The sequence below is a fragment of the Anomaloglossus baeobatrachus genome, chromosome 4 (genome assembly GCF_048569485.1).
Source record: "Anomaloglossus baeobatrachus isolate aAnoBae1 chromosome 4, aAnoBae1.hap1, whole genome shotgun sequence".
In the NCBI taxonomy this organism is placed as follows: domain Eukaryota; kingdom Metazoa; phylum Chordata; class Amphibia; order Anura; family Aromobatidae; genus Anomaloglossus; species Anomaloglossus baeobatrachus.
The window spans coordinates 245,360,806-245,378,605 of record NC_134356.1 but is presented as its reverse complement, the minus strand read 5'-3'; the positions used below and the strand labels follow the sequence as shown (position 1 = coordinate 245,378,605).

At 49.5% G+C, this 17,800-nt stretch overlaps 1 protein-coding gene across 1 annotated transcript in view; it reads left to right on the top strand.

The window, feature by feature from the left end:
* The window catches only part of CCDC59 (coiled-coil domain containing 59), a 33,373-nt gene extending 16,119 nt beyond the window's left edge, over nucleotides 1–17,254 (top strand). The window contains exons 3-4 of the mRNA XM_075344776.1: nucleotides 3,937–4,027; nucleotides 16,940–17,254. Of these exons, the coding sequence (XP_075200891.1) occupies nucleotides 3,937–4,027; nucleotides 16,940–17,101 (253 nt within the window). The 3' untranslated portion in view covers nucleotides 17,102–17,254. The remainder of the gene's footprint in view (nucleotides 1–3,936; nucleotides 4,028–16,939) is intronic.
* Nucleotides 17,255–17,800: the final 546 nt, after the last annotated feature.

Sequence of the window (17,800 nt, the reverse complement as noted above, 5' to 3'; positions counted from 1 at the left end):
GTCAAGTCCAAACCCCCCAAGGATCCCTCTCTCACCAAGGGATTCTTCGCAGCCATCCTGTCCATGCAAGACTCTGGGGTCATCACCCCCGTCCCCCCTCAAGACTGATTTCGGGGTTTTTATTCAAACCTTTTCGTTGTCCCGAAGAAGAATGGCACAGTCCGTCCCATTCTGGACCTGAAGCGCCTCAACCGGCGGGTCCGTCTCCGTCAATTCCGCATGGAGTCTCTGCGCTCAGTGATAGCATCCATGGAACCCAGGGAGTTCCTTTGTTCGGTGGACATCCAGGACGCCTATCTCCACATCCCGATCTTTCCAGCTCATCAGAGATTCTTACGCTTCGTGGTTCAGGACCAACACTTTCAATTCACAGCTCTCCCATTTGGGCTCTCGACAGCTCCCAGAGTCTTCACCAAGGTGATGGCAACTGTCATGGCTATTCTTCGGACCCGGGGAATTCTAGCCATCCCGTACCTGGACGACATTTTGATCAAGGCTCCCTCGGCGTCGGAGTGCCGCGACAGCCTCAACATCACTCTGGATACGCTAGACCGTCTCGGCTGGTTGATCAACAGACCAAAGTCATCTCTGATCCCGGCTCAACGCATCTCATTCCTCGGCATGATCTTCGACACCGCACAGGCGAAGGTTCTTCTGCCCAAGGACAAGCTCTCAGCTATCCTCAGGGGGATTTGGAAGCTCCAACGCGCACCCCGTTGCTCTCTTCGGTACTGCATGAGCATTCTCGGAAAAATGGTGGCGTCAATGGAAGCGCTGCCCTACAGTCAGTTCCATACTCGCCCTCTTCAGGGTCTCCTTCTAGCAACATGGGACAAGTCTCTTCACTCCCTGGATCGACCAATCGCGCTCCCTCCTCGAGTCAGAGAGTCATTGGAATGGTGGAAACGCTCTCCCCCCTCATCCTCCAAGGGAGATCATTTCTTCCCCTTCGATGGAAGGTCATCACGACAGACGCCAGCCTGCTAGGCTGGGGAGCCACATTACAAGACCTTACAGTTCAGGGTCGCTGGACCGAGCCGGAAACCAAGCTTCCCATAAACATCTTGGAACTCAGATCAGTTCGCCTGGCTCTTCTTCACTGGCAGTCCCTGCTTCTAGGACACCCAATTCGGGTACAGTCCGACAATGCGACCACTGTGGCCTACATAAACCATCAGAGCGGAACACGCAGCCGAGCGGCGATGAAGGGGGTATCTCAAATCCTGGACTGGGCCGAACAGAACATCCCAGCGATCTCAGCGGTCCACATCCCGGGAGTGGACAATTGGGCCGCCGACTTCCTCAGCCGAGAAGGACTCGACGCGGGAGAGTGGTCCTTCAATCCCAGAATCTTCCAGCAGATCTGTTCCAGGTGGGGGACCCCCGACGTGGATCTCCTGGCCTCCAGGTGGAATCACAAGGTGCCCCAGTTCGTCTCCAGAGCAAGAGACCCACTGGTGCTCGCAACGGACGCCTTAGCGATTCCCTGGTCGCAGTTCTCTCTGCCGTACCTCTTTCCTCCGCTTCCGCTTATCCCCAAATTAGTCAAGAAGATCAAATCGGAAGGCGTACTGGTGATTCTCGTGGCCCCAGATTGGCCCCGTCGCCCGTGGTACGCAGAACTCGTGCACCTTCTCGCCGACGTTCCGTGGAGACTTCCAGACGTCCCGGACCTTCTCACTCAGGGACCTTTTCTTCACCAGAATTCACAGTCGCTCAATTTAACGGCATGGCTGTTGAAGCCACAGTACTGACTTCTTCGGGATTCTCAGAAAGGGTCGTCCAGACAATGATTAAAGCACGGAAGCCTTCCTCTTCCCGCATCTACCACCGTACGTGGAAGGCCTACTTCCGCTGGTGTTAAGATAACCAGGTTACAGCCATGATCTTCTCCTTACCAGTTCTGTTGTCCTTCCTGCAGTCTGGTCTGGATGCAGGGTTGGCACTCGGCTCTCTCAAGGGGCAAGTGTCTGCTCTTTCCATTCTCTTCCAGAAGAGGATTGCCTCTCGCTCACAAGTTCGCACATTCATCCAAGGGGCCGCTCATTCGGTGCCCCCCGTTCAGCCTCCTGTGGAGCCCTGGGACCTCAACCTAGTTCTGTCCGTTCTTCAGCATACCCCCTTCGAACCTATGCAGGAGGTGTCTCTAACGTTCCTTTCTTGGAAGGTCGCCTTCTTAGTTGCCATCACGTCAATCAGGCGGGTATCTGAACTAGCGGCGCTTTCCTGCCGCTCTCCCTATCTCGTCTTCCACCAGGATAAGGTAGTCCTCCGGCCGGTTCCGTCCTTTCTGCCCAAGGTGGTCTCCTCTTTCCATCTCAACAAGGACATTGTTCTTCCCTCCTTCTGCCCGAACCCTTCTCACCCTCGTGAGATTCTTCGCCACAAGCTGGACTTGGTCAGAGCCCTCCGCCTGTACATTTCCAGGACGTTTCATTTCAGACGGTCGGATTCCCTATTTGTGCTTCCATCCGGCCCGCGCAGAGGCCTACCTGCCTCCAAGTCCTCCATTGCGCGATGGATCCGCTCTGCCATGCTAGAAGCCTACCGGGTAAGAGGGAGAACGCGCCCACTCAGGATTACGGCCCATTCCACCAGGGCGGTGGGAGCCTCTTGGACGGTCCGTCACCACGCTCCAGCGTCGCAAAGCGGCCACCTGGTCTTCGCTCCACACCTTCACAAAGTTCTACAGGGTCCACACTTTCGCATCCTCTGATGCGAGCCTCGGTAGACGAGTTCTGCAGGCTGCAGTGGACCGAGGTCAGCCCTGAGAGTAACATTAGACCACCCGTGGGACTGCTTTAGGACGTCCCATGGTCTCTGTGTCCCCCAATGAGGCGATAAAGAAAAGTAGATTTTGGGTACTTACCGTAAAATCTCTTTCTTGGAGCCTTCATTGGGGGACACAGCACCCGCCCTTGTGTTGGACATATGTTACTGTTGAATGTTGAGTTTAATGTTCACTTCTGTAAGATTGTTCGTTCTTTACTTGTTGTCTCCTATTGCTTTCTCACTAACTGAGGAATGATTGCCAGTTGGTGGGTGTATACTGCATAGGAGGAGTTTTCCTTGTTTTGCTTAGTGTCGCCTCCTAGTGGCAGCAGCATACAACCCATGGTCTCTGTGTCCCCCAATGAAGGCTCCAAGAAAGAGATTTTATGGTAAGTACCCAAAATCTACTTTTTTTGGTGCAGTTTGTTGCCCAAATGTGTCCTTATCCCAGAAAAGTCAATGAGAATTGCTAAGTTCTCTGCGCACATTGCTTCTTTATCCCTTGCAGTTTTGGGTGCAAAAAAAAGCAGCAGCATGTCAATGGTTGGAGCATTTTTATTCCTGCGTTTTTTAGCCCTTCCAGTCAATGACTTCACTAAAAAAAAAACGCATGGCAAAAAAAAAAAAATACACCAAAACACACACACACGTGTTTTTCTGCCACATGGTGCAGTTTCTGCAACCAAAAACTCAGCGTGTGTACATAGCCTAAAACGTTGGTCTCTCGTGCACTTTTAAGGATACATTCAGATGAATGTATTTTCATTCTGCATGCTGCCATTTATAAACTGGACAGCACACAGACCTTGGGTTACCCATTGTCTTAGTTCACAGAAGCAATTTTTCACATGGACGTCAACAAGCGCGTGTGAAAAAAATCCCTGCACTAGTCTAGTCTGATCTGATCTACAGACTAGTGCAGGTAAGTAGCAGGCAGCACCTCTTATTGTACGCTGTGCGGATAAGCACATGAAGTCAGTCACCTGCACAACTTGGAAACGTGACTGACCCGAGTTCACTATGGCCATCTCAACTTGGCCCGATTAAGGGGGGGGTAAGGGTATTAAGGAGAACACTGCTTTATTTTTCATGTTATGCTATAGTTATATCAAGAAAACTAACAACAAAAACAAGATTTAATCTTTACAATTATTTTTTATGCAGAGCAAAGAAAAAATTCAGGAAGAAAACTTCAATTGACAAAGCAAAAGAAGAATATGAACGGGTGCAACGTGAGCGTGCAAAGAAGAGAGAAGTATGGACACTCGACTTTTTCTTCTGTTTTACTGATATAGTGGTGGCTTAAATCAAAGTCCACAGTAGTCATATACTCGCCCTCCAGCGTGTTCATCTGCTATCAGTGTCTGTTGGTCACCTGGCTGTGATTCCTTAGCTGCTGGCAGCTCCTGTATTTCAGTTAGCGAGCTGCAGGTCACAACTCAATGCAAGTCTAGGAGAGCTTTTGCTCTCAGAGTTGCATTGGAAGCTTGTGACATAACTTCTGACTTCCAGCCAGTCAGAAGTTAAAGTCACAAGATGGCACAGCGCTGAAAAAAGGTGAAGTTCGGGAAAGGTCCGTATAAGACCGGGAGCAGGGGATTAGATTAAAAGCACCACTCGAGCGGTGAAGGAAAAAACAAAACGCTGGAGTGATGCTTTTAAACATTACTGAAGTAATTGTCCATGATTTGTGAAAAAATGGCTTGTAAATGGGGGAGGTATTAAAATAACTTCTACCCTTCTGGTTAATGTCCTGCCTCTACTGTACCACTGTTGTCTTGGTGCTGATGAGCCAACTAACTACACATGACCGCTGCAGCCAAACTCTGTTCTCAGTGCTGGTAGCATCCATGCATGGCCAGTGATCGACTGCTGTAGGCACCTGATTGTGGCCAGAAGATCAACAGAGACCAGCAGGACTACTCGTGGGGCTTTATCATGGGATAACATTTTCGCCCCCCTCCCCCCCTTTTTTTTTTTTCCTGTTTATTTTTTGTTACCATACAAATTGCATGCAGAATCGCCCATTTAAATCAATGTTCATTTCGCGAAGATATTTGCAGCATCAATCAACAGTGTATGAGTGCATTGTTTTTGTTTTATTTTATTTTTTTTTGTGGGCCATGTCAACAGAAAAATTCTTAAAAAATTATATATTACAGTGGAATCTTGGATTACGAGCATAATTGGTTCCAGGACTGTGCTCTTAAACCAAGTTACTCTTATATCAAAGGGAATTTTCCCATAGGAAATAACTGAAACACAGTCAATTTGTTCCACAACCCAAAAATATTTACTGTATTTATACAAACTTATTACAGTACACTAATACAAAATACTGTGCAGTAAACATATAAAACAAATTAAACTGCACATTAGCTTATAATAGAATTGTTGGTGTGCGGGAGGTACAGTACAAGCAATGTGCTGGGTATCAGAGTACAATACCATATCCATAAATGGAAATTGCTAGTCAAGCTATATAGTATTTACTGCACTATATAATGGCATACTGTATACAGTACATATGTACAGAAAGTTACCTCCAAAGTGGGGAGAGTGCGGTGAAAGGATGGAACCAGAAGTGAGCATGGCGAGTATTTGCTGTTCTTGCAAAGCATTGCTCTTAAACCAAGTTACAAATTTGGAAAAAGCTTTGTTTGTCTTGCAAAACGCTCTGCTTGAAAATGGCCAGTCATCAAGGGGTTAAAGATTTTGTCCCTGGCTTATCTATTGATGACCTATTCTTGGGATGGCTATCAATATCAGATCAGTGACAATTGGACCTACTTTATCGCTGTTTGTTGCTCCCACTGTGGATGAAAGGTTTTACTTCTATTTTTATTCCTGCATTTCTTTGTCGCTCCATTGGGAGACCCAGACAATTGGGTGTATAGCTATGCCTCCGGAGGCCACACAAAGTATTACACTAAAAGTGTAACGCCCCTCCCCTTCTGCCTATACACCCCCCGTGCTCACGGGCTCCTCAGTTTTTATGCTTTGTGCGAAGGAGGCAGACATCCACGCATAGCTCCACAGCTTGGTCAGCAGCAGCTGCTGACTAGGTCGGATGGAAGAAAAGAGGGCCCATAACAGGGCCCCCAGCATGCTCCCTTCTCACCCCACTTTGTCGGCGGTGTTGTTAAGGTTGAGGTACCCATTGCGGGTACACAGGCAGGAGCCACATGCTGTTTTCCTTCCCCATCCCTTCATGGGCCCTGGGTGAAGTGGGATCCGGATCGGTCTCCAGGCACTGGGACCGTGCTCCCTCCGCAGTCCCTGGGAATCTGCTGGATAGGAGCTGGGTATCGTCAGGGACAAGGCCCTGCTACTATGAGGTACTCTGTGTCCCCGTGGGGACCGCGCATGGAGCGCTTGTGCCATACACATTACAGCACTGCTGGGTGTGTTAGTGCGCCGGGGACTACCGCGCGGCCGCGCTTATAACTTTAGTCCCCGGCTTCTGCGGCCTAGTGTCGTATATTCCCGCCCACAGGCCTGCCAGTCAGGGGAAGGGCGGGACGCTGCACAGATCGTCAGCGCTGAGGGCTGGAGCATACATTAGTATCCTCCCCCCTCCTCACTCAGTACACTGGGGCACTAGATTCCCGCACTTTTCTTGGGCACGCCCACGGTCCCCTCCTCCCCACAGAACGCCGGCAGCCATTCCTGTCAGCGATTCAGACGCTGGAGAGGAGAGACAACACAGGGAGACCCAGGCAGGGAATCTGGTGATCACACAACCGCTCTGAGCGGTCGGTAAGCAGCACCTGTGGTGCTGGCCCCACTGAGTGCCGAAGTGTGTGTGTGTGTGTGTGTGTGTGTGTGTGTGTATATATATATATATATATATATATATATATATATATATATATATATATATATATATATATATATATATATATATATATATATATATATATATATATATATATATATATATGCTATACATTTGCACTGTACGGTCGCTCTGCTGATTTTTGGCTATATACCCTCCTGGTTGTTCTCAGAGGAGAAAACATGTCATCCGCAAAAAGCAAGGGTGCCAAAGCACAGGCGTACTTTGCAACCTGTACCTCTTGTACAGCTGTACTACCGGCAGGTTCCACTGACCCTCATTGTGTGCAATGCTCGGCCCCTGTGGCACTTACTCAGCCGGAGCCTCTGCGACTGGTGGCCCAGGTGGAACCACCTGCTACCACTGTCCAGGTGACAGGGACGGAGTTTGCAGCCTTTGCTGACAAACTGTCTGAGAGTATGGATAAATGGTCTGCTAAAATACTGGAAGCCTTACAGTCCAGACCGGTGATTCAAGCCCCGGGCACTGTTCAATCCTTGACCCCTGGTCCCCCTCAATTGGTACAGCAAAGTGCCCCTGGGGTAACCCATAGGTCCCAGGGTGAGGTCTCTGACACGGACCGCAGTCCCAGGCCGCCCAAGCGGGGTCGCTGGGAAATTCCCTCCACTTCATCACACTGTTCAGGGTCCCAGCAGGGGGACTCTCTGGAGGATGAAGCGGAGGTATCAGATCAGGATTCTGATCCTGAAGCCGCTCTCAACCTAGATACACCTGAAGGTGACGCAGTAGTGAATGACCTTATAGCGACCATCAATCAGGTGTTGGATATTTCTCCCCCAGCTCCTCCAATTGAGGAGTCTGCTTCTCAGGAGAAATTCCGTTTCAGGTTTCCCAAGCGTACATTAAATATGTTTCTGGATCACTCTGACTTCAGAGAGGCAATCCAGAAAAACCGAGACTGTCCAGACAAGCATTTTTCCAAGCGCCTTAAGGACACACGTTATCCCTTCCCCCCCGAGGTTGTCAAGGGCTGGACTCAGTGTCCTAAGGTGGATCCTCCAATCTCCAGACTGGCGGCTAGATCCATAGTTGCAGTGGAAGATGGGGCTTCACTCAAAGATGCCACTGACAGACAGATGGAACTATGGTTGAAATCCATCTATGAAGCTATCGGCGCGTCTTTTGCTCCAGCATTCGCAGCCGTATGGGCACTCCAAGCTATCTCAGCTTGTCAGGCGCAGATTAATGCAGTAACACGTACATCTGCCCCGCAAGTGGTGTCCTTAACCACTCAGGCGTCGGCGTTTGCGTCCTACGCCATTAATGCTATTCTGGACTCGGCGAGCCGTACGGCGGTGGCATCCGCCAATTCGGTGGTACTCCGCAGGGCCATGTGGCTACGTGAATGGAAGGCAGACTCTGCTTCCAAAAAGTTCTTAACCGGTTTGCCATTGTCTGGCGACCGCTTGTTTGGTGAGCGATTGGATGAAATCATTAAACAATCCAAGGGAAAGGATTCATCCTTACCCCAGTCCAAACCAAACAGACCTCAACCACGGAAGGTACAATCGAGGTTTCGGTCCTTTCGGACCGCGGGCAGGTCTCAATTTTCCTCGTCCAAAAGGCCTCAGAAAGGTCAGAGGAACTCCGATGCATGGCGGTCTAAGTCACGTCCTAAAAAGACCGCCGGAGGAACCGCTCCCAAAGCGGCCTCCTCATGACTTTCGGCCTCCTCAAACCGCATCCTCGGTCGGTGGCAGGCTCTCCTGCTTTTGCGACGCCTGGCTGCCACAAGTAAAAGACCGATGGGTGAGAGACATTCTATCTCAAGGTTACAGGATAGAGTTCAGCTCTCGTCCTCCGACTCGTTTCTTCAGAACATCTCCGCCCCCCGACAGAGCCGAGGCTCTTCTGCAGGCAGTGTGCACTCTGAAGGCGGAAGGAGTGGTGATCCCTGTTCCTCTTCAGCAACGGGGTCACGGTTTTTACTCCAACTTGTTCGTGGTGCCAAAAAAGGACGGATCCTTCCGTCCCGTTCTGGACCTAAAACTGCTCAACAAGCATGTGAAAACCAGGCGGTTCCGGATGGAATCGCTCCGCTCCGTCATCGCCTCAATGTCCCAAGGAGATTTCCTGGCATCAATCGACATCAAAGATGCTTATCTCCACGTACCGATTGCACCAGAGCATCAGCGCTTCCTGCGTTTCGCCATAGGGGACGAACACCTTCAGTTCGTGGCACTGCCTTTCGGACTGGCAACAGCCCCACGGGTCTTCACCAAGGTTATGGCAACAGTGGTGGCAATCCTACACTCTCAGGGACACTCGGTGATCCCTTACTTAGACGATCTACTTGTCAAGGCACCCTCTCAAGGGGCATGCCAACACAGCCTGAACATTGCTCTGGAAACTCTCCAGAGTTTCGGGTGGATCATCAATTTTCCAAAGTCAAATCTGACACCGGCCCAATCACTGACATATCTTGGCATGGAGTTTCATACTCTCTCAGCGATAGTGAAGCTTCCGCTGAACAAACAGCGTTCACTACAGACAGGGGTGCAATCTCTCCTTCAAGGTCAGTCACACCCCCTGAGGCGCCTCATGCACTTCCTAGGGAAGATGGTGGCAGCAATGGAGGCAGTTCCTTTTGCGCAGTTTCATCTGCGCCCACTTCAATGGGACATTCTCCGCAAATGGGACAGGAAGTCGACGTCCCTCGACAGGAACGTCTCCCTTTCTCGGGCAGCCAAAGCTTCCCTTCAGTGGTGGCTTCTCCCCACTTCTCTGTCGAAGGGGAAATCCTTCCTGCCCCCATCCTGGGCGGTGGTCACGACGGACGCGAGCCTTTCAGGGTGGGGAGCGGTCTTTCTCCACCACAGGGCTCAGGGTACTTGGACTCAGAGTCCTCCCTTCAGATCAATGTTCTGGAGATAAGGGCAGTGTATCTTGCCCTAAAGGCGTTCCAGCCGTGGCTGGAAGGCAAACAGATCCGAATTCAGTCGGACAACTCCACAGCGGTGGCATACATCAACCACCAAGGCGGGACACGCAGTCGGCAAGCCTTCCAGGAAGTCCGGCGGATTCTGCTGTGGGTGGAAGCCACAGCCTCCACCATATCCGCAGTTCACATCCCGGGCGTAGAAAACTGGGAAGCAGACTTTCTCAGTCGCCAGGGCATGGACGCAGGGGAATGGTCCCTTCACCCGGACGTGTTTCAGGAGATCTGTTGCCGCTGGGGCATGCCGGACGTCGACCTAATGGCGTCCCGGCACAACAACAAGGTCCCGACATTCATGGCACGGTCTCAAGATCACAGAGCTCTGGCGGCAGACGCCTTAGTTCAGGATTGGTCGCAATTTCAACTCCCTTATGTGTTTCCTCCTCTGGCACTGTTGCCCAGAGTGTTACGCAAGATCAGGGCCAACTGCCGCCGCGCCATCCTCGTCGCTCCAGACTGGCCGAGGAGGTCGTGGTACCCGGATCTGTGGCATCTCACGGTCGGCCAACCGTGGGCACTACCAGACCGACCAGACTTGCTGTCTCAAGGGCCGTTTTTCCATCTGAATTCTGCGGCCCTCAACCTGACTGTGTGGCCATTGAGTCCTGGATCCTAGCGTCTTCAGGGTTATCTCAAGAGGTCATTGCCACTATGAGACAGGCTAGGAAACCAGCGTCCGCCAAGATCTACCACAGGACGTGGAAAATATTCCTGTCGTGGTGCTCTGCTCAGGGTTTTTCTCCCTGGCCATTTGCCTTGCCCACTTTTCTGTCCTTCCTTCAATCCGGATTGGAAAAGGGTTTGTCGCTCGGCTCCCTTAAGGGACAAGTCTCTGCGCTCTCTGTGTTTTTTCAGAAGCGCCTAGCCAGACTTCCACAGGTACGCACGTTCCTGCAGGGGGTTTGTCACATCGTCCCTCCTTACAAGCGTCCGTTAGAACCCTGGGATCTGAACAGGGTGCTGATGGTTCTTCAGAAACCACCGTTCGAGCCAATGAGGGATATTTCTCTCGCACGCCTTTCGCAGAAAGTGGTTTTCCTAGTAGCAGTCACTTCACTTCGGAGAGTGTCTGAGCTAGCAGCGTTGTCGTGCAAAGCCCCTTTCCTGGTGTTTCACCAGGACAAGGTGGTTCTGCGTCCGGTTCCGGAATTTCTCCCTAAGGTGGTATCCCCCTTTCATCTCAATCAGGATATCTCCTTACCCTCTTTTTGTCCTCATCCAGTTCACCAATGTGAAAAGGATTTGCACTTGTTAGATCTGGTGAGAGCACTCAGACTCTACATTTCTCGTACGGCGCCCCTGCGCCGCTCGGATGCACTTTGTCCTTGTCGCTGGCCAGCGTAAAGGGACACAAGCTTCCAAATCAACCCTGGCTCGGTGGATCAAGGAACCAATTCTCGAAGCTTATCGTTCCTCGGGGCTTCCGGTTCCCTCAGGGCTGAAGGCCCATTCTACCAGGGCCGTGGGAGCGTCCTGGGCCTTGCGGCACCAGGCTACGGCTCAGCAGGTGTGTCAGGCAGCTACCTGGTCGAGCCTGCACACTTTCACGAAACACTATCAGGTGCATACCTATGCTTCGGCAGATGCCAGCCTAGGTAGGCGAGTCCTTCAGGCGGCGGTTGCCCACCTGTAGGACGGAGCCGTTACGGCTCTATTATGAGGTATTATTTACCCACCCAGGGACTGCTTTTGGATGTCCCAATTGTCTGGGTCTCCCAATGGAGCGACAAAGAAGAAGGGAATTTTGTTTACTTACCGTAAATTCCTTTTCTTCTAGCTCCAATTGGGAGACCCAGCACCCGCCCCTGTTTATTGTGTACACATGTTGTTCATGTTGAATGGTTTCAGTTCTCCGATATTTCTTCGGATTGAATTTACTTTAAACCAATTTATAATTTTTCCTCCTTCTTGCTTTTGCACCAAAACTGAGGAGCCCGTGAGCACGGGGGGTGTATAGGCAGAAGGGGAGGGGCGTTACTCTTTTAGTGTAATACTTTGTGTGGCCTCCGGAGGCATAGCTATACACCCAATTGTCTGGGTCTCCCAATTGGAGCTAGAAGAAAAGGAATTTACGGTAAGTAAACAAAATTCCCTTCTTTTCCCTTGCAGCTGCTATCTCCTCTCATAATCTGTTTAACCAGTAGATCACAAAAAGCTACAATCTCCTGACCTATCCATTTGGCTAAAGGTGGCTTTACACACTGCAACATCGCAAACGACATTGCTGTAACGTCACCGGTTTTGTGACGTAATAGCGACCTCCCCAGCGAAATTGCAGTGTGTGAAACACATCAGCGACCTGGCCCCTGCTGTGAAGTTGCTGATCGCTACAAATCGTTCAGGACCATTCTTTGGTCCTTTGTTTCCTGCTGTGCAGCAAAGGGGACTTAAAACACTGGAAACGAGTGATGTGTCACAATATCTGTCAATCACTATTCTGTCAGTCGGTCTCGCCCTCTCGGTCTCTATTCTCTCTCTGTCGGTCCGTCACTATCTCTGTCCCTCTCTCACAGTGTGTCGGTCATTTTCCCCTCCTCTCTCATACTCACCAATCCCCGGCGCTGGCGCTGCACGGCATTCACACTGCTGCGGCGGCTTTTACTATTTTGAAAAAGCCGGCCGCTCATTAAACAATTTCGTATTCCCTACTTTCCCCGCCCACAGGCGCCTATGATTGGTTGCAGTGAGACACGCCCCCACGCTGAGTGACAGGTGTCTCACTGCACCCAATCACAGCAGCCGGTGGGCGTGTCACTATGGAGTATAGAAATAAATAAATAATTAAAAGAACCGGCGTGCGGTTCCCCCCAAATTTAATACCAGCCAGATAAAGCCATACGGCTGAAGGCTGGTATTCTCAGGATGGGGAGCGCCACGTTATGGGGAGCCCCCCAGCCTAACAATATCAGTCAGCAGCCGCCCAGAATTGCCGCATACATTAGATGCGACAGTTCTGGGACTGTACCCGGCTCTTCCCGATTTGCCCTGGTGCGTTGGCAAATCGGGGTAATAAGGAGTTATTGGCAGCCCATAGCTGCCAATAAGTCCTAGATTAATCATGTCAGGCGTCTCCCCGAGATACCTTCCATGATTAATCTGTATATTACAGTAAATAAACACACACACCCGAAAAATCCTTTATTAGAAATAAAAAACAAACAAATTCCCTCATTACCAATTTAATCAGCCCCAAAAAGCCCTCCATGTCCGGCGTAATCCAGGATGGTCCAGCGTCGCATCCAGCTCTGCTGCATGGAGGTGACAGGAGCAGGAGAATACACCGCCGCTCCGGTCACCTCCACGCAGCAAATGAAGACAGCCGCGTGATCAGCTGTGCTGTCACTGAGGTTACCCACTGTCACTGGATCCAGCGGTGGATGCAGCGGTGGCCGCGGGTAACCTCAGTGACAGCTCAGCTGATCGCGCTACTCACCGCCGCTCCGGTCAGCTCCACGCAGCAACTGAGGTGAGTAGCGCGATCAGCTGAGCTGTCACTGAGGTTACCCGCGGCCACCGCTGCATCCACCGCTGGATTCAGTGACAGTGGGTAACCTCAGTGACAGCTCAGCTGATCGCGCGGCTGTCTTCATTAGCTGCGTGGAGGTGACAGGAGCGGCGGTGTCTTCTGCTGCTCCTGTCACCTCCATGCAGCACAGCTGGAAGCGACGCTGGAGGTCCATGGATTACGCCGGACAAGGAGGGCTTTTTGGGGCTGATTAAATTGGTGATGAGGGAATGTGTTTGTGTTTTTTATTTCTAATAAATGATTTTTTTCAGTTGTGTGTTTTTTACTGTAATTTACAGATTAATCATGGAAGGAATCTCGGGGAGACGCCTGACATGATTAGTCTAGGACTTATTGGCAGCTATGGGCTGCCAATAACTCCTTATTACCCCAATTTGCCAACACACCAGGGCAAATCGGGAAGAGCCGGGTACAGTCCCAGAACTGTCGCATATAATGTATGCGGCAATTCTGGGCAGCTGCTGACTGATATTGTTAGGCTGGGGGGCTCCCCATAACGTGGGGCTCCCCATCCTGAGAATACCAGCCTTCAGCCGTATGGCTTTATCTGGCTGGTATTAAATTTGAAGGACCGCACGCCGTTTTTTTTTAATTATTTATTTATTTCTATACTCCATAGTGACATGCCCACCGGCTGCTGTGATTGGGTGCAGTGAGACACCTGTCACTCAGCGTGGGGGCGTGTCTCACTGCAACCAATCATAGGCGCCTGTGGGCGGGGAAAGTAGGGAATACGAAATTGTTTAATGAGCGGCCGGCTTTTTCAAAATAGTAAAAGCCGCCACAGCAGTGTGAATGCCGTGCATAGCCGCATCGGGGATCGGTGAGTATGAGAGAGGAGGGGAAAATGACCGACACACTGAGAGAGGGACAGAGATAGTGACGGACCGACAGAGAGAGAATAGAGACCGAGAGGGAGAGACCGACTGACAGAGAATAGTGATTGACAGATATTGTGACACATCACTCGTTTCCAGTGTTTGACTAGCTAGGTCGTTCTGCAGGTCCGGATCGCTGTTGCGTCGTTGGCCAGGTTTGCCTGTTTGACAGCTCACCAGAGACTCAGACTTTGTAGCGATCCCAGCCAGGTTGGGATCGCTGAAAGTCTGTGTGTAAAGGGGCCTTTAGAGGTGCAGAACCTGCGGCCTGCCCTTTCATTGTGTGTGACCCCAGATGTGCTTGTCTATGTCTAATGGCAGCTGATTTATTTTCCATGTCAGAGAAAAGCAGATGGACACATATTGTAGGCACAGTGCATAGTGTAGCCATCTACAGGATCTCAATATGTGTATGCAGAATGAGGCTGTCCCAGGTGAAACCACAATGCAGAGATCCACATGGCTTACATGGTCTCTTCGGTACGGTGATGATGGAGTATATGGCTAAGTTCACACAGGGCTTCTTTTGGTGCGTTTTTGAGGTCATAAAGATGTCTAGATGCATGCATTTCCTTCTCCCAGCAAAGTCTATGAGTTTTCTATATTGCTGTCCACACTGGGCATCTTTTTTTTTTTTTTGGCTTCATCTTGGCTGCGTTTTTCAAGATGCAGCATGTCAATTTTTTTTGCGTTTTTAACACGATTTTGAGCCCTCCAGTAAATAGATTAGATAAAGTAACCGGACAGGACCGATTTTAAAGTGGACTAAGTGAGGATATATGGCAAACCTAAAGGCCCCTACGGTTGCCCCTAAGATCTCATGCTACCTTGCCGTGGAGGTCGGTGCCCTAAGATGCGCAAATGGCTCCCCCGCTCACTGTAGACTCACCCTTGGAGACCCTGATGAGTCCCTGAACTAAATATTAATTTGTGAGTTGGACAAAAAAAAAGCTGTACATCACTTAACAGGTGCCTGTCACACATTTCGTGCAGTGGCCTTGGTCACCAATGACCTTAGTTGTTATTCCTTAGCCTTCTTTGTGGTAAAGTAGTGTATACTATCCAGATAGTGGAAAGTGTTGTGAACAGTCCTAGTACAGAACCAGCAGTTCTGTCTCACGCTAAAGCCTCCCCCATTTACACCAATACACATTAAATTTAATGTCGGGTGATCCTACCCACATTGACTGGATCAGCCGACAGTCTAAGAGGGCCCCAATAGAGGTGATTGTCTTGGAAGGTAAGGGTCTGGTGAGTGTATGCTGCTGGGGGAGGAGCTGGCTTTTTTCTCCTAGTGCCAACAACATGCACCCCCGTGGTTTCCTGTGTCCCCCAATGAAGGCTCCGAGAAAGAGAGAGATATAACGAGTACACAAAAATCTTCTTCTTTTTAAAGAGAACTTGTCATCCAGTAATGTCTATTACACCCATACCTTTATTTTAGAAATCTATTTATATGCTTTAGAGTAACTTATTATTGACTTGTTATGTAAATGAGCCAAATGTGGGTGGACAATGCACTTACCACTTTACTGCCCCTCTTCACTATTCCCTGCTTCCTGCCTCTCCAGCCTGAGCCCTAGTGCAATTACCGCCATTCCATGACCTGGTGCATGCACAGTAGGTCCTTATACACTGTTGGTGTCTGGCACGATCTGCATAGATCACACCAGGCACTGAGTGTCCTCTTCACTAGGACGACCAGATTGGGAATAAGCTGCAGTTAAAGTAGACAGTCAGTGTTTGATACGATCGTCAGACTATACAGGACTTTACTGCACTTGCACCATCCTGGGGTATAATAGGGTTTGCACTAGATCTGGGCCAGGAGAAGGTTTCTGCAAGAAGAGTGACCTGTCAACCACTGAAGGGAGGTAGAAGGCTGGGAATAGGAAAGAGGTAGCAAAGCTGTATGAGAGTTGCCATAACAATGCAATACATTCCTCTAAAATCTAAAGTAAAGGTATGTATGTAATCAGCATTACAACGCCTTTACATCAATGGCATTATTTTGTAGTAGATGTATCTGATAACAGGTTCCCTTTTGAAGGTCTTTGACCTTTCTTCCCTCCTGCATATTACAGTACAGTGGAACCTCGCTTAACGCGTAACCCAGTTAGCGACTATTCCGCTATACAAGCAAAGCTTGCTGTAAATTTGTAACTCACTTTACGAGAAAGCTTTGCTGTACGAGCAAATACTCACCGCACACACTTCCGGTTCCGTACATCCACCGCGCTCTAACCCGCTCTTGCAGTCTACACAAACGCACACACATATTATGCTCACCTTACCTTACAATCCACCACCAGCCTCATGGTTCTATGCTACACAAACGTAGCGCGCTGACCAATCAGAGGCAAGCGTCTTTTGCCTTTGACGTCAGCGCTCTGGTAGCGGAAGGTCCTCCCTCGTCGTGATGGTTACCCGATACACATCTTGTAGTGACGAACTAAAAGATCCAGGAGGCCGGCGATGTAAGGTGTGTGTGTGTGTGTGTGTGTGTGTGTGTTTACAAGCACACTCCCAGAACGGATTATTCTCGTTAACCAAGGTTCCACTGTACTTTGCTCTGCCCTCAGTAGTGTAGATCAAAGTGCCCATGTGCAGGAACACAATGAAGGCCTCTCTGTGAGTGACGCAGGCCACTTCATGCACCCGGGGTGGGCAGGAGGATGGCAATCACAGCAGAGAGGAGGTGCCGGACCGAGAGCATCGACACCAATTAGACCAGACCGCAAGCTAGGTGAGTATGTGTGGGTTTTTTTTTTTTACATTCTACAGATTGACCTGGGCTCTTATATACAGTGTCCTAGATAGCTGTATATAAGAGCTCACTGGTGGTGGCCGCAGCTCATAAGGGAAAATCCTGGTGACCTGGTAAGCTTACCAAATTAAGAGTTACAAAGTTGATATTCACGTGTTATTTTTACCTGCTAATGATTTTTTTTTTTTTTTTGCCTCAGGAGGCAGAGAACAACATGAAGAAAAAAGAAGAAGCTATCAAACTTTACAAACAAAGGAAAATGGAAACCTTCAAAGTTTTAAGCTCAAAAACAAAGAAAGGACAGCCCAACTTCAATGCACAAATGGAATACTTGCTGAAGAAAATTGAAGGCAACTCTTAATTTATTTCACCGCCTGTTCTTAAAGGGTGCATCGTCCGCGGTGCGTTGTCACATTACATCCTTTTGTGTGAGAGGCTTTTTCCATAACTATTTTTACAAATAGTTCTAATTCCAAATAAAGTGTTAAAGTGAATAATTTTGAGTTGTTTAAAGATGGGGAAAGAAAAAAAAGTAGACCTCACTGATCTCTCTATGCCTCCTATGTCCCCAGCAGCCTCTTCTCCTTACTCACGTCTCAGTGCAGAGGAAATACCGCTCAGCTAAACACTGGCTAATTTGCAGCTTGTGATTGGCCGAATAGAAATTTTCTACCATGTCCTGTAAAGTTAGATTTAAGGCAACCTGTTACCTTGGATAATGCTATTTACCTGCAGATATAGGGTTAATCTGCAAGTAAATTTTGGAATTTAGTGTAGCGACTTGGAAATATGGGTACCCTTGACGCGGGTCTGTGAGTTTGCATGTTTTGGCCAAAATATGGAGCAATAACTTGCGTTTTTATACTTTTTTTTTTATTGTATATTTTCCATTTTTATGCAGGATGCAGCTAGGCCCTTTATTGTTGGTCAGGTGTATTGGGCTGTCTGTCCCGTGGGGAGTCCTTAGATAGTGCTGGGCAACCCGCCTGATGTCATACTCTGTTTTTCCAAAAAATGAGCCCTCCCCCCAAAAATAAACCCTAGCAGGGATTTTCAGCAA